This window comes from Oryzias latipes, chromosome 7, assembly GCF_002234675.1.
Source record: "Oryzias latipes chromosome 7, ASM223467v1".
Lineage (NCBI taxonomy): Eukaryota > Metazoa > Chordata > Actinopteri > Beloniformes > Adrianichthyidae > Oryzias > Oryzias latipes.
Genome location: NC_019865.2, coordinates 26015088 through 26039600, shown reverse-complemented (window position 1 = coordinate 26039600; position 24513 = coordinate 26015088). Strand labels below are relative to the sequence as shown.

At 39.1% G+C, this 24513-nt stretch overlaps 1 protein-coding gene across 5 annotated transcripts; it reads left to right on the top strand.

Annotated features, from left to right (window-relative positions):
- The first annotated feature begins 318 nt into the window (after positions 1 to 318).
- LOC101155197 (natural resistance-associated macrophage protein 2) lies at positions 319 to 23776 on the top strand. 5 transcript variants are annotated; one of them, XM_023956938.1, is made up of 19 exons: positions 319 to 571; positions 724 to 1372; positions 1436 to 1554; positions 4723 to 4812; positions 6090 to 6529; positions 7205 to 7359; positions 7457 to 7579; positions 10386 to 10505; positions 11965 to 12071; positions 12148 to 12218; positions 13418 to 13485; positions 15158 to 15313; positions 15380 to 15538; positions 15613 to 15699; positions 16843 to 16962; positions 17150 to 17299; positions 18288 to 18361; positions 18444 to 18597; positions 21640 to 23776. In XM_023956938.1, exons 5-19 carry the CDS (start codon positions 6391 to 6393, stop codon positions 21745 to 21747), a joined length of 1791 nt encoding a protein of 596 aa, XP_023812706.1. In that variant the 5' UTR covers positions 319 to 571; positions 724 to 1372; positions 1436 to 1554; positions 4723 to 4812; positions 6090 to 6390; the 3' UTR covers positions 21748 to 23776. The 5 variants fall into 5 exon arrangements, with proteins under 5 accessions (XP_023812706.1, XP_023812708.1, XP_023812709.1 ...); XM_023956940.1 differs by lacking the exon at positions 6090 to 6529; XM_023956941.1 differs by having other exon boundaries at positions 6090 to 7359.
- The last annotated feature ends 737 nt before the right edge of the window (positions 23777 to 24513 follow it).

Here is a 24513-nt window from a genome sequence, read left to right as displayed (position 1 = left end):
ACACACCTGATCCAGGTAATCAGCAGCAGATGAGGCAGGATTTCTGGAAAACCAGCAGGTTGCCGGCCCTTGAAGCCTGGATTTGGACACCCCTGATCTAAACAAAGGAACTGGTTGGAAATTTTTCAATCAAAACTCATTTGTATGTTTAATTAAAAGTATCAGAGAAAAAAATAAAGTTAAACTGGTGGTGGTCCATGAAAGTGACAATGTTTCATGTAAATACACTCACTGTGTCAGGAGTAAACAGCTGTGTTGTTGAAGCTAATTGAAAACCGCATTATTTCAGTGGCTCTGCCTGCTCTGGACAGTCAGGAGAGCAGGATCCCACATAGGGGGATCTTTGTCAGCTGACCACTCAAACAGGGTTCTTCCAGCAGGAGATGTTTCCAGGAGGAGCTCCGGGATGATGCCGTTGGGAATGAACAGACTCAAAATGTGGATGCGTGGCTCTGGGAGCATGACACACAGCATTGCCACATGCACTTACCCCCAAAGGGTAAACACCTTACAAGAAGTTGAATCAGAAGTTTGGGGGGAAAAAAACTTCTTCCAGCTTTTCAAAGCGTAGGTATGTGAAGCCTAATAAGCTGCCTAATGTGCACAGCATAAGTCCATGGCGTAATCAACCAATTCCTTTTTTTGTTGTTTTCTTTTTTATGTTTGACATTTTTACTCCAATAGTGTGGAATTTTTTTCCTTTTTTTCTGTTGCTTTATTTAGAAATAGCCCCTTCCTGTGGCAACACAAATATGCAGCACCACACAAGGCAAAGTCCACAGATGCATGAATGTGAGAGTTTTGGAGTGGAACAACTTCACCGACAGGGATCTGAACTCCACCTGACACTTTTCAGATGAATCGGAGCAAATTCTGTGAAGCAGACCTTGTCAGCTAACACACAGTTTATTAATTTACAACATTAAATAGCATTTTAAACTCCATGGAATATGGTCATGAACTCCCATAAATGTATGTGTGAGTCAGAAAATATTTTACAAAATAAGTTAGAAAGTACCCCAAATGAGATCTCAAATGTTTGATTTGAATCCTTCTTCAAATGGTTCCTGCTTGTGTTCTGGTTTATTTTGAAAGGGTAAACCTGAAATCCCTCGAGGGAGGAAGTGCAGGAGCTTTAAAAAACTTTGAATGGTCAGTTTTCGGGCTTTCAGGTGAGTCAGTGGATCAAGCGACAGACTGACTCACTAGGATCAGTCTTAAGACCTGCCACGTGGTACAAACAAGGAAAAGAAAAAGCTGAAGTTTTGCCAAAGTGCGCGTCTATCTATGAGGTTCCGTTTTTGCCAAAAAGATCAAAGGCGTCAGTCAGCGTTTTGTCCTCACGGAGTTTCGTCTTCCCTCCACTTGTCAGGTGAGTTTACGCCTTCAGTCAGGGAGGGGTGGGGGCTCAACTTGCTTAACTTTCCTGCTCCAGACCACATTGTAGAAGAAGGCGTGGAAGACACCGAGGAATCCGCCAGCCACGTCCCGGGCATGTAACTCTGCTGCGGCCGGCCGTCCCGTCAGTCAGCATGCGGTCCTTCCTGCGCTCAGGTGAGCCCCCCGCGAGCCAGAGGCGCCCCGGGAAACGCAGAACCTGTCTGATGATAGATGCCACTCGTGGGGTTTTATCATCAGACAGCGACTGAACTGCGTTTGTCCTGTCATTCGAGACACGACAACCGGCCAACACTGCGCGGTTTGACGCAAATTTACCCATACGTGCCTTTACGCGTCACTTTTAACGCTGCTGTAGGAGGATCGATATCTAACAGGTCATCATTAAATGTGTTTTATTTGTAACAAATGGTAAGGAAGTGGCTTTAAATCACAAAAATGAAAGTGATGCTCTAATTTGTAGTTAGGGCTGTATATCTAAAGACATTTTTTTAATGTTTAACCTTATAGTTTGATGTTTTCATACATTTCAGATTCATTTAGACAGTCACTCCTTAGATTATTATTGTGCCCTTTTTAATTTAGGGCTTTGTAAAGTTTGTGTGAATGTATTTTTCTTTTTTAATTCACAGCCACATTAATATAAGTTACTATCACAGCAAAATACAAATACAAACTAAAATTTTAAGTTCATTACATTGGTTTCTGATGGCAGGATAGTTTCTTTTATTTTATTTTTTTTAGCTCCGGCCCCTAAAACAGAATTATATCTAAAGGTAGAAAATGAAAAATAAAGCTTATAATAGATCATTGTAGGTCACAGAGAGTTATTCCAAATTGAACTTTTAGGTCGGCTTCATGTCGTTAAGCTTACTCAAAATGTTTCCTTATGCCCATTTAGATAATTTTCAAAGAAATAATAACGAGTCACTTTTTTCATCTGTGAAAATAAATGCAGTCTTGTCCAGCAAATTTTGTCACAAATATACATTTCCACAGATTGTTGTGCATTAAATTCTAGCTTTATTAGTAAATACAATAGCCAAATACTAAAAAAATGTCAGTATAAACAAAAGGTTTTGGTAAAACTGCTGAATAGGATGCAGCAGGCTGGACATGTGAACCTCTTTATTGTCGGTACATTACAGCAGCTGTAAAGGTTAACCTCCTACTCGACATGTGTGTTAACATTTGTGCTGACAGAGCAGAAGGACAAAATCTGCTGGTTTCTTTTTCAGACGTTTACTGCTGCTTCTGTAGTGGGTTATTATGCCTAACCTTCAACTGACCTCTTCCAGATGTGTTTGTTCTGAAAGAAACTTTTTTTCCTCCTTTTTTCTAAAAATAGAATTGTGGCCAGCAATGCCCTGGCATCCATAGTTAAGCATCCTTTTTTTTTTTTTACCTGTTGCCAAAATTGGGTCAACTTTATCCTCTGCTGGCCAGAAGTTATGAAACGGTTTCTTTTGAAGGAAACAAATGTCTTCAAAAATCCTCAGAAGATTAATTCAGTCAGAATAAAATTTTTCATACATGCCAAGTCATACAGCAGAATTAAACTGCAAGTAAAACATAAAATAGAAACTTAAAAACTTTAAGATGTTGAATAAAGCCATAAAGATTTTTTAAGAGCGTGGAGAGGGTTAACTCCAACACCAACAAACATCTCACTGGTGCTGCACCACCGTGGTCTGTTTAATAAAGTCCCGAGGACATCTTTCTGTGCCACCCTCAGTCTCTGCATGCTGAATGCCCTGTAGTAAGTCACAGAGCTGAGCAGGAAGATTTAGATGAACAAAGGTGAGTGACAGACATCAGACATCAGGCTCGGTGCTGGACAGCCTTAAAAACAGGACAATTCAATTAAATTCAAAGAAAGTTTGACCTCATATTTCCATAAACTTGTACTGCACGTAATGCTGCAGGTTAGATCTTTGCCTCAAACCTTTAACGTCCAGTCTACATCTGGTGTGCTCACACTCGTTCCACTTCCTGCTTTTGATATGTGCTGGGTGACAACAGCATGAATTACATGATCTTCCACTTCCTCTTTGAGACTGGTTCAAAAGGCTGAAGAAGCCAGATCAATCCCTTCAATAGCCATTAGGGGGCTTTGACACAACAAAGTTCTTATTTGCTCTCATGTAAAACAAAGCAGTGTGGCTGCGACAGACTGGCGACCTGTCCAGGGTCTACTCCCCCCCCCCAACAGTAGCTGGTATAGGCTCCAGCAACCCTGTGACCCTGAAAGGGATTCAGTGGGTTAAGAAATTGGATGGATGGTGAACACAATCAATTAAAAACGATTGCACTTTTACTCATAAACGTTTGTGCACCTATAGAATGTGATGTGAGACAAATATACTTTAAGTTTATATTTTGATTTTAAAATGAAGATAGAAATTTGTGCCTAAATCGAGGCGAGGTCTTTAAAGTGACAGAAACCAGTCTATTTGTCTACAACAGACAGACATGTTTGTCCCACCAATGTTCACGTTTTCAGAAAGAAAGAAAATCAAATATTGCTATCTAGTGAGGAAGACTGGGGTCAAATCGACCCAAAACAAACAACAAACCCAGATGTCACCACTTTATTATAAGATATCCTATCAGCCGACATGAAGCAGGAATTTGAGATTTTAAATCAATATCTAGCCTTTACTTTGCAGCATTTCTAATCACACTTGTACAATATTTGTGCTAAAATGATGATTGAAAAGAAAATAAGGAACTGGGACTGAATCAGATTTATTATATTTGTTTGATGCAAACTAAATCCTTGAGGGTTTGGTGTTCATTCTTCTCTTTTCAGACCATCATGTCTGAAACATGGGGACAAATAATGACAAAGAATATGTTTTTCATAATATTGTCATTGTTAATATGCCAGAACCAAATTTGTAATGAAAAATATCTCATTTTTGTTCTAAGCATTTTCGTTTTTCATCCTACATGATGAAGCAAATCTTTCAAATGTACATGTGACAGAGCTTTTGTTTTATTCAGAAGAAAAACCTTCTTATTACAAATACAAATACAAATTTACGTCATCATTTTATTTGCAAAAGTCCCAAGTTTGTGGCAAAACAAGCATTATATAAACAGACAAATAAAAAAAGACAAAATAAAGGTTCACCCTTAAAAAAATAAAAATCAATGCGTACATTTAAAAATGTGTTTTTAGTTAAGGCGTCCTTGGAAACTTTGTTCATAGCTTGGAGTCGTTTTCTCATAGACCTTAAGTATGTAAAGGATTTACCTTCTGCTTGGCCAGTAGTTCTGGAAAAGCCTTTAATAGCTGCATAATGACCCGTTTGCTTCCAGTGAGAAACCCGGCTTCTGAGAACATCCACATCTCATCTCTTCCTGCTGGCGTTCCCACAGACCGGGAGCCGGAAGAACCCACGCAACAAGGTGAACAGATTTATTTGGTAAACATTCACGTTTGACCTCATCTGAGTTTAATGAAGGTTTCCTTTCGTATTTCCCTCCGTAATCCAGCAAACCATCTTCCATCTGTCATGTGTTCTGAGTATTTAACATAGTAAATCATGTTTGTTCATGTAGACATTTAACTGATGGTAATAAACTTTTAAACATAGTTGTGAAAGTTCTTAGTGATTTTCCTTTTTTAAACAAATGTATCACATGATTAGAGCTAGTTTTTTTTTTTTTTTACAGGAAGAATAACTACATAACAACAAAGAATGTCTTGATTTACATAAAACAAAGTTTATTTTGGCTGAGTTTTTTCTCTGTTTAGTCAAAACATTTTCTCCGTAAGGCTAAATTAGAGCTTGTAAATGTTTCCCATGGTTCTCAGTTGATACCAGTTTTCCATTTTAAGAGCAAACTATAATTTAAAGCGTTCAGGAAAAAGCAGACAAATACTTTAACAGCCCTTAAAAAAAGACCTGCTGTAGTAATACATAATTAGAACAGAGGAGGCATTTTATTATGAAAACAGAAAGCTGTGAAAATCGCGTGACGTGCTCTTCTGTAAACCGTGTTATGGGGGGAGCATGACATTTCTAAAGCGTGGCTGAATTACCTGAGCAAACGGTGCCCCCTCTATGGAACGCGTAGTTCTTAGTGATTTTGGCCCCTATGGCGTTCCGTGGACGATGCTCGAGAAGTTCGATCCTCGCTCTGGGCAACACTGCCGCCTGAGTGGGCTCGGATCCCCTGGGCGGGAACCGCAGACTCGGCAGCAGGCGCCGTGGCAGGACGACTGGGGCAGGCGGGTTGTCTCGGACCCCCTTCCGATTGAGGACGCACGCGGGCCGGCCCGGGCTTCGATACACGTTGCTGCGGGCCGGAGTGGTCGTCCGTCGGGGACCCTGCATGCAGCAGGGCCGGCAGAAGCCCTGCTGCATGCTGGGAAAACATAGAAAGAATGGCAAAAGAATGTCATGATGATGATTTATTTAATTATTTAGTTAGTTTATTTATTTTTGACGGCCCGCTATCTACCATCACATCGTTGATGGTGGTCAACATAACGAGCACCCCTGGCTCACATCATGCACCCTTGTGTCCTCCTCCTCTACATCCATGAACCTCCTCTTTGGTCTTCCTCAAGACCTCCCGCCTGGGAGCTCCAACCTCAGCATCCTTTTACAAACACTATCACTGTTCTACGTCTCAAGGTGTCCAAACATCTCAATCTGCTTTCCTGCTTTCATCTCCAGAACATCTAGCATGATCTGTTCCTCTGATGGATTCATTCCTGATCCTGAACATCCCAAAGAGAACCTCAACATCTTCATCTCTGCTACCTCCAGATGTGCATCAGTCAAGAAACCAACAACATGGCTGCTCTCACCAGTCTTCCACACTTTTCCTGTCATTCTTGATGACACTCTATGGTCACACATCACACCTGAAACCTTCCTCCATCCGCTCCAACCTGCTTGCAAACTCCTCCCCACCTCTTTCCACTCTCTATTGTTTTGAACAGTTGGCCCTGAATACTTAAAGTCCTAGTAATAGATGTTCTGTCTTGTTGCCGATGACCTTCGTTCATATCCTTTTCTCTGTCAAAGTCCCTGCATTCAAAGTTCCTACTGTCTGCAAACACACCATCCTCCTCTGCTTCCACCAACAGGACTTCAGTTTTCATCAGCACCCTGTAGGTCAACAGCACTGATGGTTATGGTCGATAACCCCATCCACGACCGATCCAATATCAAATCCATCATGATATGCATGATCGCTTTGACTTTGGTTTTTAAGTCGGCAGCTCTTCTAAACACAACCTTCTGCGTTGACCAGGATTTTGGTCCAGCACCGGATTGTGCCTCCTTGTGTTTGCGTTAATACAATAGAAGCCTGTGACATGGGTTAACTGCAGAAATAGGAGGGTATAAATCGTTTTAGGGTTGTTGTTTTTTTAACTACTCTGTGGATGGTTTTTAAATGCACTCATGATCATACTCCACTGCAAGTTTTTAATATGATCTAAATTAAACATGGCCGAGATGTGACCAACAAAGTGAAGATTGTTTTCTGCCAAAATATAATTATACATTGTGTCAGTAAACATGATAATTACCTTGAGTAATGAAAGTTTTTTTTAATAACTTTTAAACAACAGCCTTGTATTGTTAGCATCATGTTTCAGTGTTTTAGTTTAAATTCTGTTGTCATTGTTTATGAATGTGTGTCATGCAAGTTTGATACTCTATACCTGCTGAGTTAACCACAAACTTTCCTTTTTGTGCACATTTTTTTGTTTTTGTTAAATAAATGCTTTTATGAATTTCAATTGTCCCCTTTTTCCCTGAAAATTACAATGTTTTATCAGATGAGATGGTGAAAACTAAACGAAAGGCCGTCATCCGGACGACGCACACCCAGGGAGTCTCCACACCGTCCGTCTTCCTCCAGAACAATGACAACGATCTTCCTCCCACCACTTACTTTGACCAGAAGGTCTCTGTTCCTGAAGAAGACACTGCGGTAAGTAAAAAAACTAGGTTGTTTTTTTTTTTTTCATGAAGATGATGTTTTTTGTGTGGACTTTTAGAGCTTGTCTCTCTCTCTCTGCCTCCTGTAGAGATTCTTCAGCCTGCGTAAACTCTGGGCTTTCACTGGACCGGGTTTCCTGATGAGCATTGCTTACCTGGACCCAGGCAACATTGAGTCAGACCTGCAATCGGGAGCCAAAGCTGGATTTAAGGTACACGACCTTTCATTTTGCATATAGTTAAAAAGAAAAAAAAAAGGGAGTCAGTTAATGCTGCATAGGACTTAGCAAGACATTAATTATTATTCTACAGTATTGTTCTGCTCTACTATTCCGTCTTACTGTAGTTTACAAAATAGGAGACAGACCTGATTTCTTAAAAAATAACATTTTTTGAGCTCAAACTTAGATTTGAATGGCCGAGACAAGCAAACATCATGATACTGCCACCACAGACGACACAGCGGAGGCTGGTTACATGGCTACATAACTCCCTCCATCAGCCTTCTTCTTTAGGCCTCATATTGAAAAAGGTTCATTCAGGAATTATTAAAGTGCATGGCTTTGTTTTTCTGACATTTTTGTTTCAATTTAATGTTTCGTTCCAAATTGTTATCCCTTCGAAATTGTGTTTGCTGATAAAATATGTTTGAAACATTGTCTTGCTTGTGGAAAACTTTTCATTTTACTATTACTTAATGCAGAATTTTACCCCCTTTTCAAAGGGATTTTCCATCACGAGTCCTATAAAGCCTTGTTTCCACTGAGCAGTCATGTCCTGTATTTTGAGAGTTTCCATTATCAAATGGACCCAATAATCTGTACCAAACTGTTGGTTGTAGGTCCATAGAAAAATGGAACGGACCGGTTAGGGTGGAGCAACTGTCGTCACACGATGAAACCCGTTGATTGGTGGAAGGTTATTACAAGAAAAGAAAGCGCCAAACCTCTTTTCGGCTGTATTGCTTTTTGACGCCCGCACTCTTCTATGAAACTGCTTTAAATTACTTATATATACAAAGTAGCAAAAGCCAAGTGGGGAAAAAAATGAGCTGCTGCATGACCTCCATTGTTGTTCCTGATAGCTTCACCTTTGGTGTAGTCCCACTACTATGACGAAGAGCTACGCTATCAGTTTACACCTGGCGGCCGCCTTCACGATCCTACGTTGAAACCTCACCTGAGTTGCCTGGACTATTCTAAACCGGACTGTACCTCTTTTTTTTTGGTTGAAAACTTCAGACTAAAGGCAATTTGGCTCTGATGAGAATGTATCTTGAATAATTGCAAGTGAACCCTGTTGTGTTTCAAAGAAAGAGAAATATAAAAAGAAAAGTAATGAAGTGACATCACACAAGCAAACAAAAACAAAAAAAGCCTTGAGTGGAATCTGAAGACAGTGGCTCAAAAAAGGTTTAAAATTGTTGTGCAGTAGTGAGGAAATTCAGACTGTGTCAAAGGAAAAGACTATGCATCTCAGTCCCTGTGTTATTGTGAAGAAGCTGGTTGATGGGGTTGAGTTTCAGCTCTGTCTCCTGAACAAACAATATACCGGCTTTTGTTCTTAGTTGTGATTTATTTTATTTGCTGGTTGTTCGAGTAAAACCTAAACTTAGAAAAGACAATAATGACCCCTCAAATCTATTATTCCATTTTGTTGTTAAGTTATTTATTTGGTTTATACCTTAAAAAGCAGTTTTTCTATTTTTTGACATAAGCATTTCTAATTTTATGAATAAAAGTTCCACATAGGAAAATGTGTCATGATTACAATATAATAAAACAGGTTTTGTATGGTAATAAACTGTGTTTAGTAGGATTGTCTTAAGTTCCAATGGAATTAAATTGTCAAAGTGTGAATCAAAATTAAATCAGTTCAGTGGTTTGGCAGTGATTCCCAGCCCAAATAAGTAGTTTAATCTACTCCTAACATTCAGTGTGACGTTTTTCTGCATTCCCTTCTTTATTATAACAAATCTGATGGATTATCCTGGTCTGAGCCCACTCAATCGTGAGGCAAACGTCCTGTGGAAACCATTATTCTGTTACTTATTGTCTTTTGCTAAACGGCTGCTGTGCACCATATGGTTGGGAGCTTGCAGTAGACTGTCAGGGTTTATGTACAACAGAGAAAAACCAGAAATACGTCCCTAAATAAAGTAGTTCCATGAGTTTACATGGGAGTAAATAAGCATCCAAAAGGCTGTGTTTTCGGTCTTACCATTATGTGTCTCTTTACCAAGAGTTTCAGCTTCCACTTCCTCTATAAACTACATGTGGAAGTCAACTGTAAAAAGTCAGAAAAAACAAATATTATTTTAAAAAATGTGATCATGATTTGATATCTCTTATGTGATATATAAGATAAATCATACTTGATTTATATATATAAAGTCCCACTCCCATTATCTTTTGATTTATTTTCAAAGCCTTCCCAGTGGTCTTTTTGATCATGAATATGCCGTTTTCAGACAAAATGTAAAAACCTGTGTTGTTTTCTAAGACATAGTTTCTGCAGAGGGCCAGGAGTTTATCAGAAATTCACCTCTTGGGTTGGGGGCGGAGTCAATAGCACAGGGCAACCACAGCCCCCCTTCCCCTCCCTTTAAGAGCTTTCTGTTTACACTCTCTCCTGCTAGCTTACAGCCCCTCAGCAGTCCAACCTAACATTAGCGGTGCAACAAAAATGGCGAGCAATATTCCAGCTATCCAGCCGTACAGCTTTGATCCAGATTCCAGGTCAGACGAGGAAAACAAAGACGAACACGGATCTATTTGTCTGCGAGTGGATGCATCAGAATGGAGCAGAGCAGGGAGACAGCCCAGCATGTTATCTACGTCATAAATATGAGCTTTTTTCAAACTGAATTTTTTTTGTTTGCCCCTGATTTACAACAATTTGAATAACGAAATACTCAGAAAGGCGATTTTGATCTTATTTTTCTTTATACATCTTCATTTTTTTTTTTTTAAATGCCACAAGAACATGTTAAAAATGCCAGATCTTATCTCCTTCCAGCTCCTGTGGTTGCTGCTGAGCGCCACCATCATCGGTCTGCTCTTGCAGAGGCTGGCAGCCAGGCTGGGCGTGGTCACCGGGATGCACCTGGCTGAAGTCTGCCACCGACAGTACCGCACCGTAAGTTTCCCACTATGCCTGTTCCTAAAACAAATCCTCAACCATTGCTTAAGGCTTGTCATGTTCGTCTCAGCTGGTTTAATGTGCATCAGCGGAGAGGCTGAGCCTGCAACTCCAGGATTTGATTGGTGGGAGTTGATGATTAAATGATAACCAGTCAGCTGTTTTTTTTTTTTGTTTTTTTTTAGCTATTTCACAATTTAATACAATGAAAATTTACCAAGTAAGTCAACTGAAGCTCAAAATTGTTGAATTGATATCCTCGAATTTTACATTTTTAAAATCCTGCTTTAAAAACAAACTTTTTTCTTTATATTTTGATGAGCAGAAGCCTTCAGTTTCCAGTTTTTTATGAGAAGCAGGAGTAAAACAACCAACACTAAAACTTTTTGTTTTTTATCAAGAAATCTTTGACAGAATTAAAACTTCAATAACTGAACGACAAAATCTCATCTGCAGAAGATTCAAGAACGGTTGAGAAAGTGTTTCTTCTGCTTCTACTGCTGCTCCTGTTGAGGCTGCTTTGTTCTCTGAGAAAAATGAGACATTGAATCTGCCACAAAATGAACAATGGCCTCTCTGACCAGAACATTTCATGCTTCACAAGAAGCTCGAGTGCAGAAATCTCAGGTCAAATTCACTGTTATTCATTCTGAGCTATTGTGTCTTCACTGTTTTAAACAACTGAACTCTCCCCACGTCAGCATCAAGGTGACCCAACCTCAAGGCTGCCTGGTCAGGTGTTGTTTCAGTGGGAGCTGGTGTTCAGTCTTTTTTACTCTAAGTCCCTTTTTTGTTTTGTTTTGGTGGACGTTTTACAACCTGTGCTCTGACATTTAGAATGAATGAGGATGTGCATTGTTACTGTAACAAATGGCCCCGAATCAACTGACATGCAGTTCAAAGTTTGACCTATTTTTTTTTTTTTTTATTTGCTCTGGAATTGGATGGCCCTGAAATCACATCAACAAATCACTTAATGTAAAGAAAAATACACATACATACATACATACAAGATTTGATCTATTTAAATGTTTTTTACTCTGTTTTGTCATTTTTTTATTCTTTTTTTTGTTAACCCCTCAGAAAAAGAGATGTTGCATCTCAAGGGAATAATCCTCCCATTGCTTATTAAAGTTTAAATGATGTTCTTCAAAACTCAAACCATCATCATCTAGTCAGTGATGTTCCATAATACCTACCTTTACCAGTTTCTTATTTTATTTCTTTTTTAACATTTCATTTAGATTTTCAGAAATTACTTTTGTTTTCTGATTTTTTTTTTTAAAATAAATTTTATATTTTAGTTACTCGATTTTTGTTTTGGTTTCAAAAATGTAATGTTGTTTTTTTATTATTATTATTATTATTATTATTATTAGATGACCCCACTGCCAATGTTAAAGTGCCTAGGATAGCACAAGGGTTAATCTAAGAGCTCATACTGTGGCTCGTTAAGGTTCCTCGAATCCTCCTGTGGTTGATGGTGGAACTGGCGATCATCGGTTCGGACATGCAGGAGGTCATCGGCTGCGCCATCGCTTTCAACCTCCTGTCTGCCGGCAGGTGCTGTAAAAAGAGACAGTTTGAGTTTAAAATTCAACATTTGGGCTGATCTTTACCGTGACCCGTTTACCTACAGGATCCGCCTGTGGGCCGGAGTCCTCATCACCATCCTGGACACGTTTGTCTTCCTTTTCCTGGATAAGTATGGTAGGTTGAGGTTAAGTTCTGTCTTATACGATCCTATTGGAATAATTATGTTCAAACTACAGCAAATCTATAAACAGTGCACTGCTCAAGAGAAACTGAGCCTTCACCTCGTGCCTAAACTAATCCTTCCAATTTTAGGAATGATGGTTTAAACATTTATCTCTTCTTAAGATTGAGGTTGAAAAAAACTCAAATCAACTAAATAAATCAGTGGATGATTATCAACAAAATCTGACAAAAGATGAGTTTTTTCTGATGCTTTTAAAGTTCATTTCTAAAGTTAAGGGTGTATTCAGACTGGACACATCTGGGTCACTTAAAGTGAACCAGAGTTTGTTTTCCTCAATAATTCGGAACAAATTTCCATCTGGAGACACCCAAGCGAACCCTGGTCCAGGCTTAAATTTCTGTATGGATTTATACATGGAAACTGTAAATGAGAAAAAATTTGGGACCCTAATTCATTTAATGGTCATAGACAGACTGAGGCGGTACTAAGGCGTACCTCACCTTGGCCCAGCAGTAGCTGGGATTGGCTCCAGCAACCCTGTGACCCCGAAAGGGTTCAGAAAATGGATGGAAAGAATTATCTATTCACAAAAGCTCCCTTTCGGAGTCAAAAGCCATATTTGATCACTTCTACACAAATGCTGTACCTCTCTATGCAGATGTGTATCTATAAAAGTACTATTCATTTTAATCCCTAATAGCTGTGGCCTCTTCCATTTGACTCAAATATTCAGTAAATTGTCTCAACGAAACTTTTCTGTGCTTTTAAAAAAACACCACACAAACGATTAAAGCGGTTAAACTATTTAACGTTTACTGTAGACTCTTCCATTCAGCTTTTTATTTTTTGTGACTTGAAAGCTAACAGCAACAGTTGGATCAGGTCACCTTTCAGGTGGAAACAGATTTTAGAGCTCATTGCACACATGCAGCATTATAAATAAACCTTACTTACATTATGAAGCAGCTGCACATGAAAAGACTTGAAAACTTGTCCAAAAATGCTTTTATCCTAAAATGCATTGCGCTTCAGAGAAAGTTTTGCATGAAAAATCCATTTTAGCTCATAGAGGTGGATGTTTTCTACTTTGCCTCATCAGTTGTTGGTTTGGTGAATCTGGTGATCTGAACCACTCAGATTACCGTAAATCCTCACTAAATGTTCATTCTCTTTCTGTCTTCGACCGCAGGTCTGAGGCGGCTGGAGGCCTTTTTCGGTTTGCTCATCACCATCATGGCCATCACCTTTGGGTGTGAGGTAATAACAAACACTGATCCACTTGTTTTTTTGTTTTTACATAAAGCCGTCTGCTTTGGGTCAAAAAAAATCCTTTAAAGCATCACTTTTCTTCTGAATTTATTGACAGCAGGTGAGTTCAGACTGTTGGTCAGTAAGACTTTGAACCCTTTTGCTTTTCTTAACTTCTTATTTGGAGTTAAATCGTACAAACAAAACCAAGAATCTAAGAGATAACAGAACTTTTAAACCACAAAATAAACAAGGGGAAGTTTTCTTGTGATTTTAATGTATTTATTATTATACCAGATACAGAAGTCATTGGACAGATGAAGATGTGTTAACTGTTTTTAAAAGCAGAATGACACAAAGCTGCTTCCTCAGCTGAGCTCAGGAAAATGATTAACAGACTGACACGTGATGAAAATGTCAGATCAGAGAAAACGCTTTCATCATCGTTGCGTCCAAGTCTAAGGTTTGCGGTGAATAAAAATAGTCTTTTTTTTTTTCCTTTCAGTAAATGTTTAACAGTAACGTGGGATGGATCACTAACAAGAGGGTTGATGGTTTCTGACCTTACGGACCACTTGGTTCATTGTTTTTAGTGACTTAACACTGGAGACTTCATCTAGTTGTCTTTTGCTATGCTCTGTGGAAAAAAAAACTCTTGTTTCTAAAAGACATAATATTCCATTTTAGTCTCTGCGACGTTTCCATAGATGTCCTTAAAGCTAAATTAAAGGCAGAATGACTTCTGGATTTGATCGGAGAATGTAAAAACACTCGGATGATGTGATACAGTATTCAGAACAAAAGAACTCTGGCTTTATATTAGAGTGACTGAAAACCAGGAGTTCGGATTCTTTACTGTTTGTATAAAGAACTAAAATAAAAATTAAAAAAGCATGGGTTTGTGTGTTTTTAGTTTATCTGTTTTCACCATTTAAATGTTATGCCTTGTGTTAATAACTAAACTCTGTTATTTGGCTTTCGAATGAAGCCAAATATAACAAAATCTCATCTATGAAGATGAGCTATTGTTTTTCATGCAAAACAGAGGCTTGTGTGGTTATGCATTTGTGCATTTTTATGTGGCATGTCAGCTGATCAGGCATGGGACATCAAAGAATAAATAATCAATAAATCTATTTACGGGGTGCAGCACACAGACATTAAAGTGACGGACGTCCAAACTGGTATTTTTTTTCCTCTAGATCTTTTTTACTATTGATAAAGAATCAATATGATTTTGCCTTTATAGTGTTATATTGAACCACAAACACAGGAATATGGGAATCAAATTTAAATGTTGCAGATATTGTCTTTTTGGTTGGTAATTACGCACTTTGACCACAAGGGGTCTCCCTCACTGCTTTTGTTCTCAAAAAAAGAAAAGATCTTTCCTGGACAAAGCTGTGAGCTGACATCAGAAAAGATGATGGATGCTCCTGATTCACAATGATTTGAATAAAGAAATACTCAGGCATGTAATTTTGAGTATAATTTTCCTCATATATGACCTCCATCATCAGAAAAATGCCACAAGAATGCGTTACAAACACCAAAATACCATTTTCCTCGGAGTGTGTCTTTAAATCCACAGGTTTTTTGTGGAGTTTGCATTTGCGTCAGCATTTTTGAAGTGTTTTAGTGTTATCTTAAGTTGAAAACACTCTGAACCTGCTGTTTGCAGTATGTGATGGTGGCTCCAGACCAAGGACAGCTGATAAAAGGGATGTTTTTGCCCTACTGTGAGGGCTGCGGACCCGTCCAGCTGACCCAGGCTGTCGGCGTCATCGGCGCCGTCATCATGCCTCACAACATTTATCTCCACTCTGCTCTCGTGAAGGTCAGACGCTCACAAAATCCTCTGCGATTAGCCGCATGAAGCTCATCCGAGTGTCTAAATTGTCAGTCCAGAGAGGTGGACCGATCCAACAAGAAGGAGGTGAAGGAGGCCAACAAATACTTCTTCATCGAGTCGGCCATCGCGCTGTTTGTGTCGTTCCTCGTCAACGTGTTTGTGGTGGCCATCTTTGCTGAGGCTTTTTATCAACGCACCAACATGGAAGTGGTGAGTGCCCCTCTTCATGCAGTCACCATGGATCAGCATGCCCTGCTGCAGTTCTCTTACTTTTCTGTTTTTAGTACACTGTCTGCAATCAATCAGGCACCCCCCATCTAGACCTGTTTCCCCTGGACAACAACACTCTGGAGGTGGACATCTACAAAGGGGTACTTTCTTATTTAACAACCTCAAATCTCAGTTTATGACAAGCCTTAAACTGTAAAGCAGGGCAAGCAGTGACATATTTAGCAGTTTGGGGGCCCGGGTGATCAATAACATGTGACCCTCTGCAGCGTAGGTGTTAATCACTTAAAATAAAAATTAAAAAACTTACCCAGGGAAAAACGTCTGTTGAATAACTGTAAATCTTTTGAGAAACATTTGAAAACTAAAACCACATTTGGTGGTAAAAGAAATGTTTTCTTTATCAAATGTTCTGGGAATGTGGAAGTTTGGGACTCACTCTCTTTCTAGCTGGAACGAATGACAACCTTCTGTCCCTTCTTTAATTTACTCAAGACGGCAAAAGAAACAGAAATACTTACATGATGGAACAAAACAATACTCTATAGAGTACCATGAATTGTAAAAAAATAATGAAATATTCTTCAAATGATCATTTTCCGCCGCTCCCTTTGCCCTTCTTCCTCATATCTGTCCATTTTTCTCATTCTTAACGTTCTTTATCTTCTTTTTGAGTTCTTTTGATTCTGTTTTTCTTTTTCCTCTTTTGTTTTCCTGCACTTTTGGAAGTGTAGCAACAAATTTCCTGCTTTCTCTTTTTATTACCGCTGCTCAGCTATGCATCACCTTACCGCTTTTATGTCTTTTGCCCTTTCAGTGATTTTTTATTTTCTTTTTGAGGCAGAGTTAAATTCTAATGGCCATTATTTTAATATTTATATAATATAATATATTTTTGATCAATTGCCCACCTTTGCCTAATGCTAAGTCCGCCCCGGTATTTGCTGCATTCAAATAGTCAAAGCCAAATCCAAGCTTTAAATCTACTGACAGTAAAGGACATACAGATGTGATAGAGGAGCATTCAAGAATGTAAAAATGTTTCAGATGTTCAAACGATAAAAACCTGTACAAATAAAGGAAACACAACCAAGTGACCACATTGACCTGGAGTTCATCTGGTGGAACAAAAGAAACGGAAAGATTTGTGCTCTCAAATAAAGCAAAAAGCCAGACATAGGCAGCCTAAAGGCCATAGAATAAAAAAAAACCATTAAAAATCAAATGGTAAAGATTTTAGGTGTTTGTGTCTTTGCTCTAATCTCTGCCTCGTGTGTCCTGGTCAGGGCGTGGTTCTGGGTTGTTTTTTCGGCCCAGCAGCGCTCTACATCTGGGCTGTGGGGATCCTTGCAGCTGGTCAGAGCTCCACCATGACTGGAACGTACTCGGGTCAGTTCGTCATGGAGGTCAGTGAACGGGGACGAAGCCGTACCCAACGCAAGCTGTGCAAAGATCCATAAGTCCATCAGAAAACATATAAAACACGCACATTTCTCTTTTGTGTTATTCTAGTAACTTCTTGAGCTTTTGGATCAAGTTTTATTTTCACTTCTGTTCAATCATCCATGTTAAAGTTTTCGGTTCGCTCCTTAGGGCTTTCTGAACCTGCGCTGGTCCCGATTTGCCCGAGTCTTGCTGACCCGATCCATCGCCATCGTTCCCACCCTGCTGGTGGCCATCTTCCAGGACGTGCACCACCTGACCGGCATGAACGACTTCTTAAACGTGCTGCAGAGCATGCAGGTCAGACTTTCAGTCAAGCTACAGACATGCTGGAGAAAGGATTACTTTTCATCTTTTTGATATTTACTCTCCAAATAAGATTTGTTCAATTCTTCAGTTTAAAATGTTAAAATAAAGACTGAACAGAAAACTGTTAAAGTAAATGAAGCCATTGGTTTAGTCTAACAAAAAGTCTTTAGTTTTTCACATAATTCTGTTAATAAATGTTTAACAAAAATATAAATAAATACAAACTAAATTTAACTTAAAGGAAGGTAAAAAAAAGAAAAAAAGCCTAATATAAAGAAGAAAGATGGATATATTTTTATTTTTTAAATATTTATTGTAGACAGTAATGTTGGTTTTTGTCGTGTTTTTGTATTTAAAGCTTGAGTACAAAATACAATAGAGTGCTCTTCTCTGGTGTCAACGCTACCATTCTCATTTTTATCATCAGTTCCAAAAGCTGAATATTGTGTAGAATTTGTGTATTATGTTCACAACATCATTAAAAACATCTCTGAAAAGTGTTTTTTTTTAAATAAAGCCACAACACAGAACAAATTATAAAACAAATCGGATTTTCCTTTAAAATGTCAATAGATAACTCACTGCTAAATATATATATATATATATATATATATATATATATATATATATATATATATATATATATATAGGTTTTTTTAACTGCCAGTTAATTTAGGGGGTAGAGATAAATACATTATGAATTTGATTAATCCAAATGTAACGAAAACAACAAAGCATTTTTGCTTCTTAAAGGTTAGACTAATGTTAGACCAACAAAATAACAATAGTTATTATTCTATTCATACTCCAGTTCTCATCTGCCTGATGGAGACAGAGACTGGACTTCCTTTTGGTGTATAAATGCAGTTCTTAAATTGTTTTAAATTAAACATAATCTCACAGTTTAGCGGCAGCGCCTCCCGGTGGGCAGAGAAAGAAGTAGTTAGAGATCAAGGTAAACACTGACCTTCTCTTCCAGCTACCCTTTGCCCTCATCCCCATCCTGACTTTCACCAGCCTGCCGTCTCTCATGAGTGAATTTGCAAACGGATGGTAAGTCAGTCTGATGCCTCAAACCTTCCGTTTTCCTGTTTCTATGCCTCTCAGGCTCTTCTATGTCCTGGTCTTCCTGCAGGGTGTTTAAAATTGGAGGCGGTGTGGCGATCCTGATTGTGTGCGCCATCAACATGTACTTTGTGGTCATCTATGTGACGGCGTTGAACAGCGCCTGGCTGTACGCTCTGGCAGCGGTCCTCTCCATAGCATACCTGACGTTTGTGGGATACTTGGTAAGTTCTCTGAAGGATCGCCAAGTCGTCATTGAAAATGTTCTAGATTATATTTTCAAATGTTAATTTTATATAGATCTAGGTTTAATGAATGATGAATGAAGATGAATTAGCAACAATTGCAAATCGACCTCCTTCTTTGAGGAATGTCAATCATTCAGGGATCAAGAGCTGCTCCAGGAAATTCCTGCTTTTTCCTTTTTGGTTTTGCTGAATTTATATATTTGTGTGTTAATTCAAAATAATGTTTTTAACCTTTTTTAAATCTTTCAGAATAAAAGATAATTTAAACATTTAATTGTTGGGGAAAAATCTTTTACTTACTCTCAACTTTTCTAAAGTTTCAAATTGCTTTAATAGATGCTACAGAAAAATATTTAAAATCCGCTTATCCTTTTATCTTTTTGAAGATGTTTTGCCTTTTGTATTTGTTAATTACTTTTAAACAACAGTAGTGAAATTTAATCAGTTAATTAAGTATTTAGCAGTATTTTCATTGCTATTATAGCAGGTTTTTGGTTAATATTTAACATTTCTGGTTTCTTCAACCCTTTCAGCTAATCTAGTATTAAACAGGTTACTGCAGCTGAAAGATAAATCTATTTTTTCAGCCTTTTTACTCTCATTCGTGGCAGTTTAGCATTTTCAGTTATTAACACATGCATTTCCTAAATGAAGGCATATTTACCGTATCTCTCCTTAAAGTCCCACTCCGATCATCTTTTAATCTATAGTAGAAGTGTTCCTAGGGGTCTTTTAATTATGTTTATGTCTTTTTTTTTTACCCAAAATCTGAAAACCTGTGTGGTTTTCTAGGACGTAGTGTCTGATGAGCGGCAGGACTTCATTAGAGCACCATTGGTGTGGAAAAAGAAGATATTAAAAACACCATTTTCTTCGGAGTTATAGAATTATGGTTATATAATTTATTCTTATCCATTTATATAATATTATTATTGCTCAACTTTTAGTTCATGAATTAATAAAGCTGAATTCTCTGTTCTAGAGTTTTAGATGATTTAAAAAAGGAAATGCTGCATTTACCAGAGACTGTGTTGTTCATTTTCAGGTCCACATACACACAAATCACATATAGGTGACCCAGTTAGGAGAACAAAGACAGTTGCACACACTGGTTTGTTTTCTGGTATTTTATGAGTGAGAATATGTGTGTACAGGTTTGTCAAGCATTTCCAGCCTGGCAGAATGAGATGAAACCAAATGTTCATTATAAAAACATGGCAACAAAATGCTTCAGGCTTCAGCTTTAGAACGCCTTCGCACTAAAACATCTCGGCAAACTCCATTCCGTTGGGTAAGGATGGATGAAGAAATAGCTGAGCGGACCGGGGTTTGCTTGTTAGGATCAGAGCGGAGGAGCTTCAGCGACTCTCTGAGTTAAGAACTCTGGTCCTCAGAAAACTGAGAGGGGGCTCACACGGTCCAAACCCTGACCACTGTGAAATATCTGTTATTAAGTCTTAAACTGTAAGTACTGCATGTCCACTAAAGCCACATCAACGGGAGCAGCTTAAAGGACTCTTGTTTCACTGTTGAAATGTGAGAAGAAGGTCTTAAAAGCAGGTATGCCATAGATGTTGGAAACACCATTTCAAATAGCTACGGTATGTTGTTACATATTTGAGCGATTCTATAAATACTTTAGAAGAACAACACGTACAGTTTTAGTTTTTTCCGACACGTGTTTGCCAGTTCTCCCTTTTAACTTCAACTTTAGTTTGTCCCGTCAGGGCCGTTTATGTACTAAAACACTCGGAAAAAACACACACACTCAAATACAAGATTAGGGACCAGGTCGTAGCAAAAAAAACAACTAACAATAAATAAAAACCCATTCAGGAAAAATAGTAAGAAAGCAGGAAAATTGATTTAGCTGCAGGAACATGAAGGGATTTTTAAATCTGCCTTCTTAAAGACTCGCTCCAGTAAAAAAAATTGTGTTTTTAACATTTTGTTGTGGCATTTTTTTCTCATGATGGAGGACAAGGACAATTTTGCTCAAAATTGCATTTCTGAGTATTTCTTTATTCAAATCGTTGTGACAGTCGAAATTATGTTGTTTGAAAAAGAGCTTATTTGTGATGTAGAAGATTCCCAGGGCTCCCTGCTCCACTATAGATAGATAGATAGATAGATAGATAGATAGATAGATAGATAGATAGATAGATAGATAGATAGATAGATAGATAGATAGATAGATAGATAGATAGATAGATAGATAGATAGATAGATAGATAGATAGATAGATAGATAGATAGATAGATAGATAGATAGATAGATAGATACCATAGATAGATACCGTAGATAGATACCGTAGATAGATAGATACCGTAGATAGATAGATACCGTAGATAGATAGATACCGTAGATAGATAGATACCGTAGATAGATAGATACCGTAGATAGATAGATACCGTAGATAGATAGATACCGTAGATAGATAGATACCGTAGATAGATAGATACCGTAGATAGATAGATACCGTAGATAGATAGATACCGTAGATAGATAGATACCGTAGATAGATAGATACCGTAGATAGATAGATACCGTAGATAGATAGATACCGTAGATAGATAGATACCGTAGATAGATAGATACCGTAGATAGATAGATAGATAGATCTTCCAAGGGTAATTCAATTAAAACAGCTCTCCAGCAAGAACACATAAAAGACATGATAGTAAAAACAGTGTGTGAAACAATGGCTAAATAGATCCATGTACGTCTTCATTTTCCTCGCCTGAACTCCAGTACAGCTGTTATTCTGACAAATGACTGAATAATGTCAGTTTATTTCACTATAGAAGTCTATGGGATGTGGCTTCTTGGAGCCAGCGGGTACTTCCTGTTAAGAACACAAGGGGGGGAGAGGTCACTTAGTCCAGTTCTCATATACAGTCAATCGTGTTTTCTGAATCGAACCTGTGTGTATTGAACACATCATCTCTACAGGATGTGTGTCTTTGGGTCCTCATCTTCCTCTGGACCCATGAGCCTCACTGTGCTTATGTGCTGCAGGTCTGGCTGTGTCTGATCGCTCTGGGAGTCTCCTGCCTGGATCCCAGCACCAGGACTCTGAACGACACAACCATCTTGATCGAGCAGCAGCCGGAGTTCGACTCCTGAGTCACGCGCCCCTCTGGAGGCAGTGCCGCTTTCGACCAACTGGGAGGTCGGTGGTTGGACGTTGACCCCTGCAGTCCACATGAAAAAGGGTATTCTGGCTGATAACGAAGCTCGCTTGGTCTCTCAGCACATGAGCGTGTCTGTCGTTAGCAAGCAAAATACCATCAATTAGGGAAGTGAGGCGTCTACAGCCAAGTATGGTTTCAGTTTGAAGCCCTCTGAGTTTACAGAAGTGTTTAAGTGTTTTCACAGTGGCTGCGATCAGCAGCTAAACGGTGTCTGCGCAGTTGGCTTTCATGTAGAAGTCAATGTGCCATTTTCTTGGTTATCCGTGTTTTTCACTAAGAGGCACCCCAGTCTAGAATCATAAAAGATGATAAAAGTTGTATTCTTGAAAATAAAGTGACAGCATCTGTGGAGAACGAACTGTATCTCCAAAATAAGGAATCTCACGGGCTTGGATGCCCAACGACCTTTTTAGGTGGTTCTTAAAGTGAATGTTTGTATAATTTATAAAATCACTAATTACATTGTTGTTCATTTGCAATGTCAAAAACTACACACAGACGAATAAAGAATAACTGCGCAAAAATTATTTATTTAAGGGAAACGCTAAATTTTCAAGACTTTTTAAAAAAAGAATTAGAATCAAGAGTCAAATAAAACTGCAGCAATCAGCTGATATTTGTACTTGAGTTTAAAAAAAATCCTTTTCTGTCTTACTGTTTGATACTGATTGACAGCATTTAGGGGAAAGATCTGTTCATGGAAAGATGAACAAGGATGTGACAAAATGAATCTGCAGAATTGTTGCTTTTGTCTGAAATTTTGATAGGATCGTAAAAGTAAAAACCTTTTAGGATTTATGTGAAAGAAAATAAATAAAAACAACCGTTTGCAATGTTTACTTTGACCACAAGGAGGCAGTGCGGAGCCCCAGATCCATTCTTCAGTTAAAGTAAACATCTCCACAGCTTACAGCAGAACAGATTAAAGATGTGGTGTTTGTCATTCTGTGTGTGTCCGTGCCGTCAGAGCAGCAGAGCCGCCGCCGCTGCTGCTGCAGCGTTTGCCTGAAGCAGCAGGGCCTTCATCCGGGCGCTGCTGCACATGTATGTGGTGCTGCTGGGTCGCTTGTGTAAGATGGTTTCAGTATCGCTCAAATTTCAGCATAGAAGAGTCCATATGGACTGCAGGGAGGCAGATGGACGTGTTTTTCTGTACATTATGGCAAGCAGTTTACCCCCCCCCCCTCCCTCCTCCTCCTCCTCCTCTGTTCCCTGTCATGGAGGCTGAGTTATGTAAGAGGGGAGAGTCTTCCCACCGCCCATCTCTGTTTTTGTTTTTCTCAATGAGCCAATGCCTCCCTGCTTAGGCCTCACAGCCTGTCCAGTAGGCCCCTTTCCTGGAAATACAGCCGAGCGGAGGCCACTGGGGGGCAGGCCCGCGAGGCTGGAGAGGAAGGGGAGGCAAAGAGGGGGCTCTTCCAGCAAATGACATGGCTGTAGAGCTTACAGTCCCAGCCCCACGTGAGGCTCAGATGTTGCATGTCATCAGCAGGATTGGGTGCAGTTGATGCATGGCAGAGAGCGGGAAGGCAGTAATTAGATGCTGGGGGCTCCCAGGTGTGAGATGTTGGAGTTGAACCTCTGCACTTGGTGGGTGAAGGTTGTTTGAATGGGATTTTGGAGCTTCTTGATGTCAACAGTGAGCAGTTCTGATCTTAATGTAAAAAAAGATCACTCTTCCTTTCTTGAGTGTTTAGAATAAATGTATTTATTGTTGTGTCTGAGTATCATTGCACTGTACTTGTTTGTAATTATGATGTCTCTGCAGTTTAATATCAACGAGCTGCTGATTTATTTATGCAAATCTGTAATCTGAAGAAACAACAAAAAGCACCAAGTGTGTATTAAACATTTGTGTAACAAAGCCTGATGTTTTAATGAATTGCAATTAAGAAAAAACAAATACATGTGTAAATTATTTAACAAATTCACTAAAGAAATAAAGGAACATTTAGAACAAAGGCTGTTTTTTTATGTTTCTTTTTAATTTCCATGACTAATAAAAGATGTGATGTTTGACGTTCTCCATTTAAGGGGGTCACATCTGCTGCGCCCTGAACACTCGGACCGGGGCCTCTTTTTTTACGGCGGCTGACCCCTGCGCTCCTTTGTGTCCGCCTGCCTGACCCGCTTCAGGAATGCAGCAGCGGCCGTGACCGAAACCCAGACGCAAATAATGGATTTGAAGTTTGGTAAACAGCAGCATCAGCTTTAGGACCACGCCACGTTTTCCAGCTGTGCGGTCCGGGCTCATTTTTGTGCGTATTTTTACACGCATCTGTCAGTGCTGTTTGAAAATGCCCAACACCAGGAATGCAAACAGCGGGGTCGTTTTTGTTTACGTCTTGCGCTGCGGCCAGCGTTGGCACCGGCTGAGCTCGTGCTGTCGTGGGCCCACACGTGCTCTGGGTTTCAAATGTGCATCCATTCCTTTATTGGCAGCAGTGCAGCGCTCTTGCTTCACCTCAGCAGTGTTCTGGGTTTGCTGCCCGTCTTGTTTTGCAAATGATTTATTGGGAGATGTCTGTCAAAAGGTAGTCATCTCTTTTGTTGCTTAACGAGGGTTGCATTAAGGAGATCGCTCTGATTTATTCATTCCGCTTTTATAGGATGAGAATGCAAAGCCTCGTGTCAATTACTGACATCTGTTGTGTTCACATTTGCATGAACTCATTGAATCACATTTAGATGCCAAATC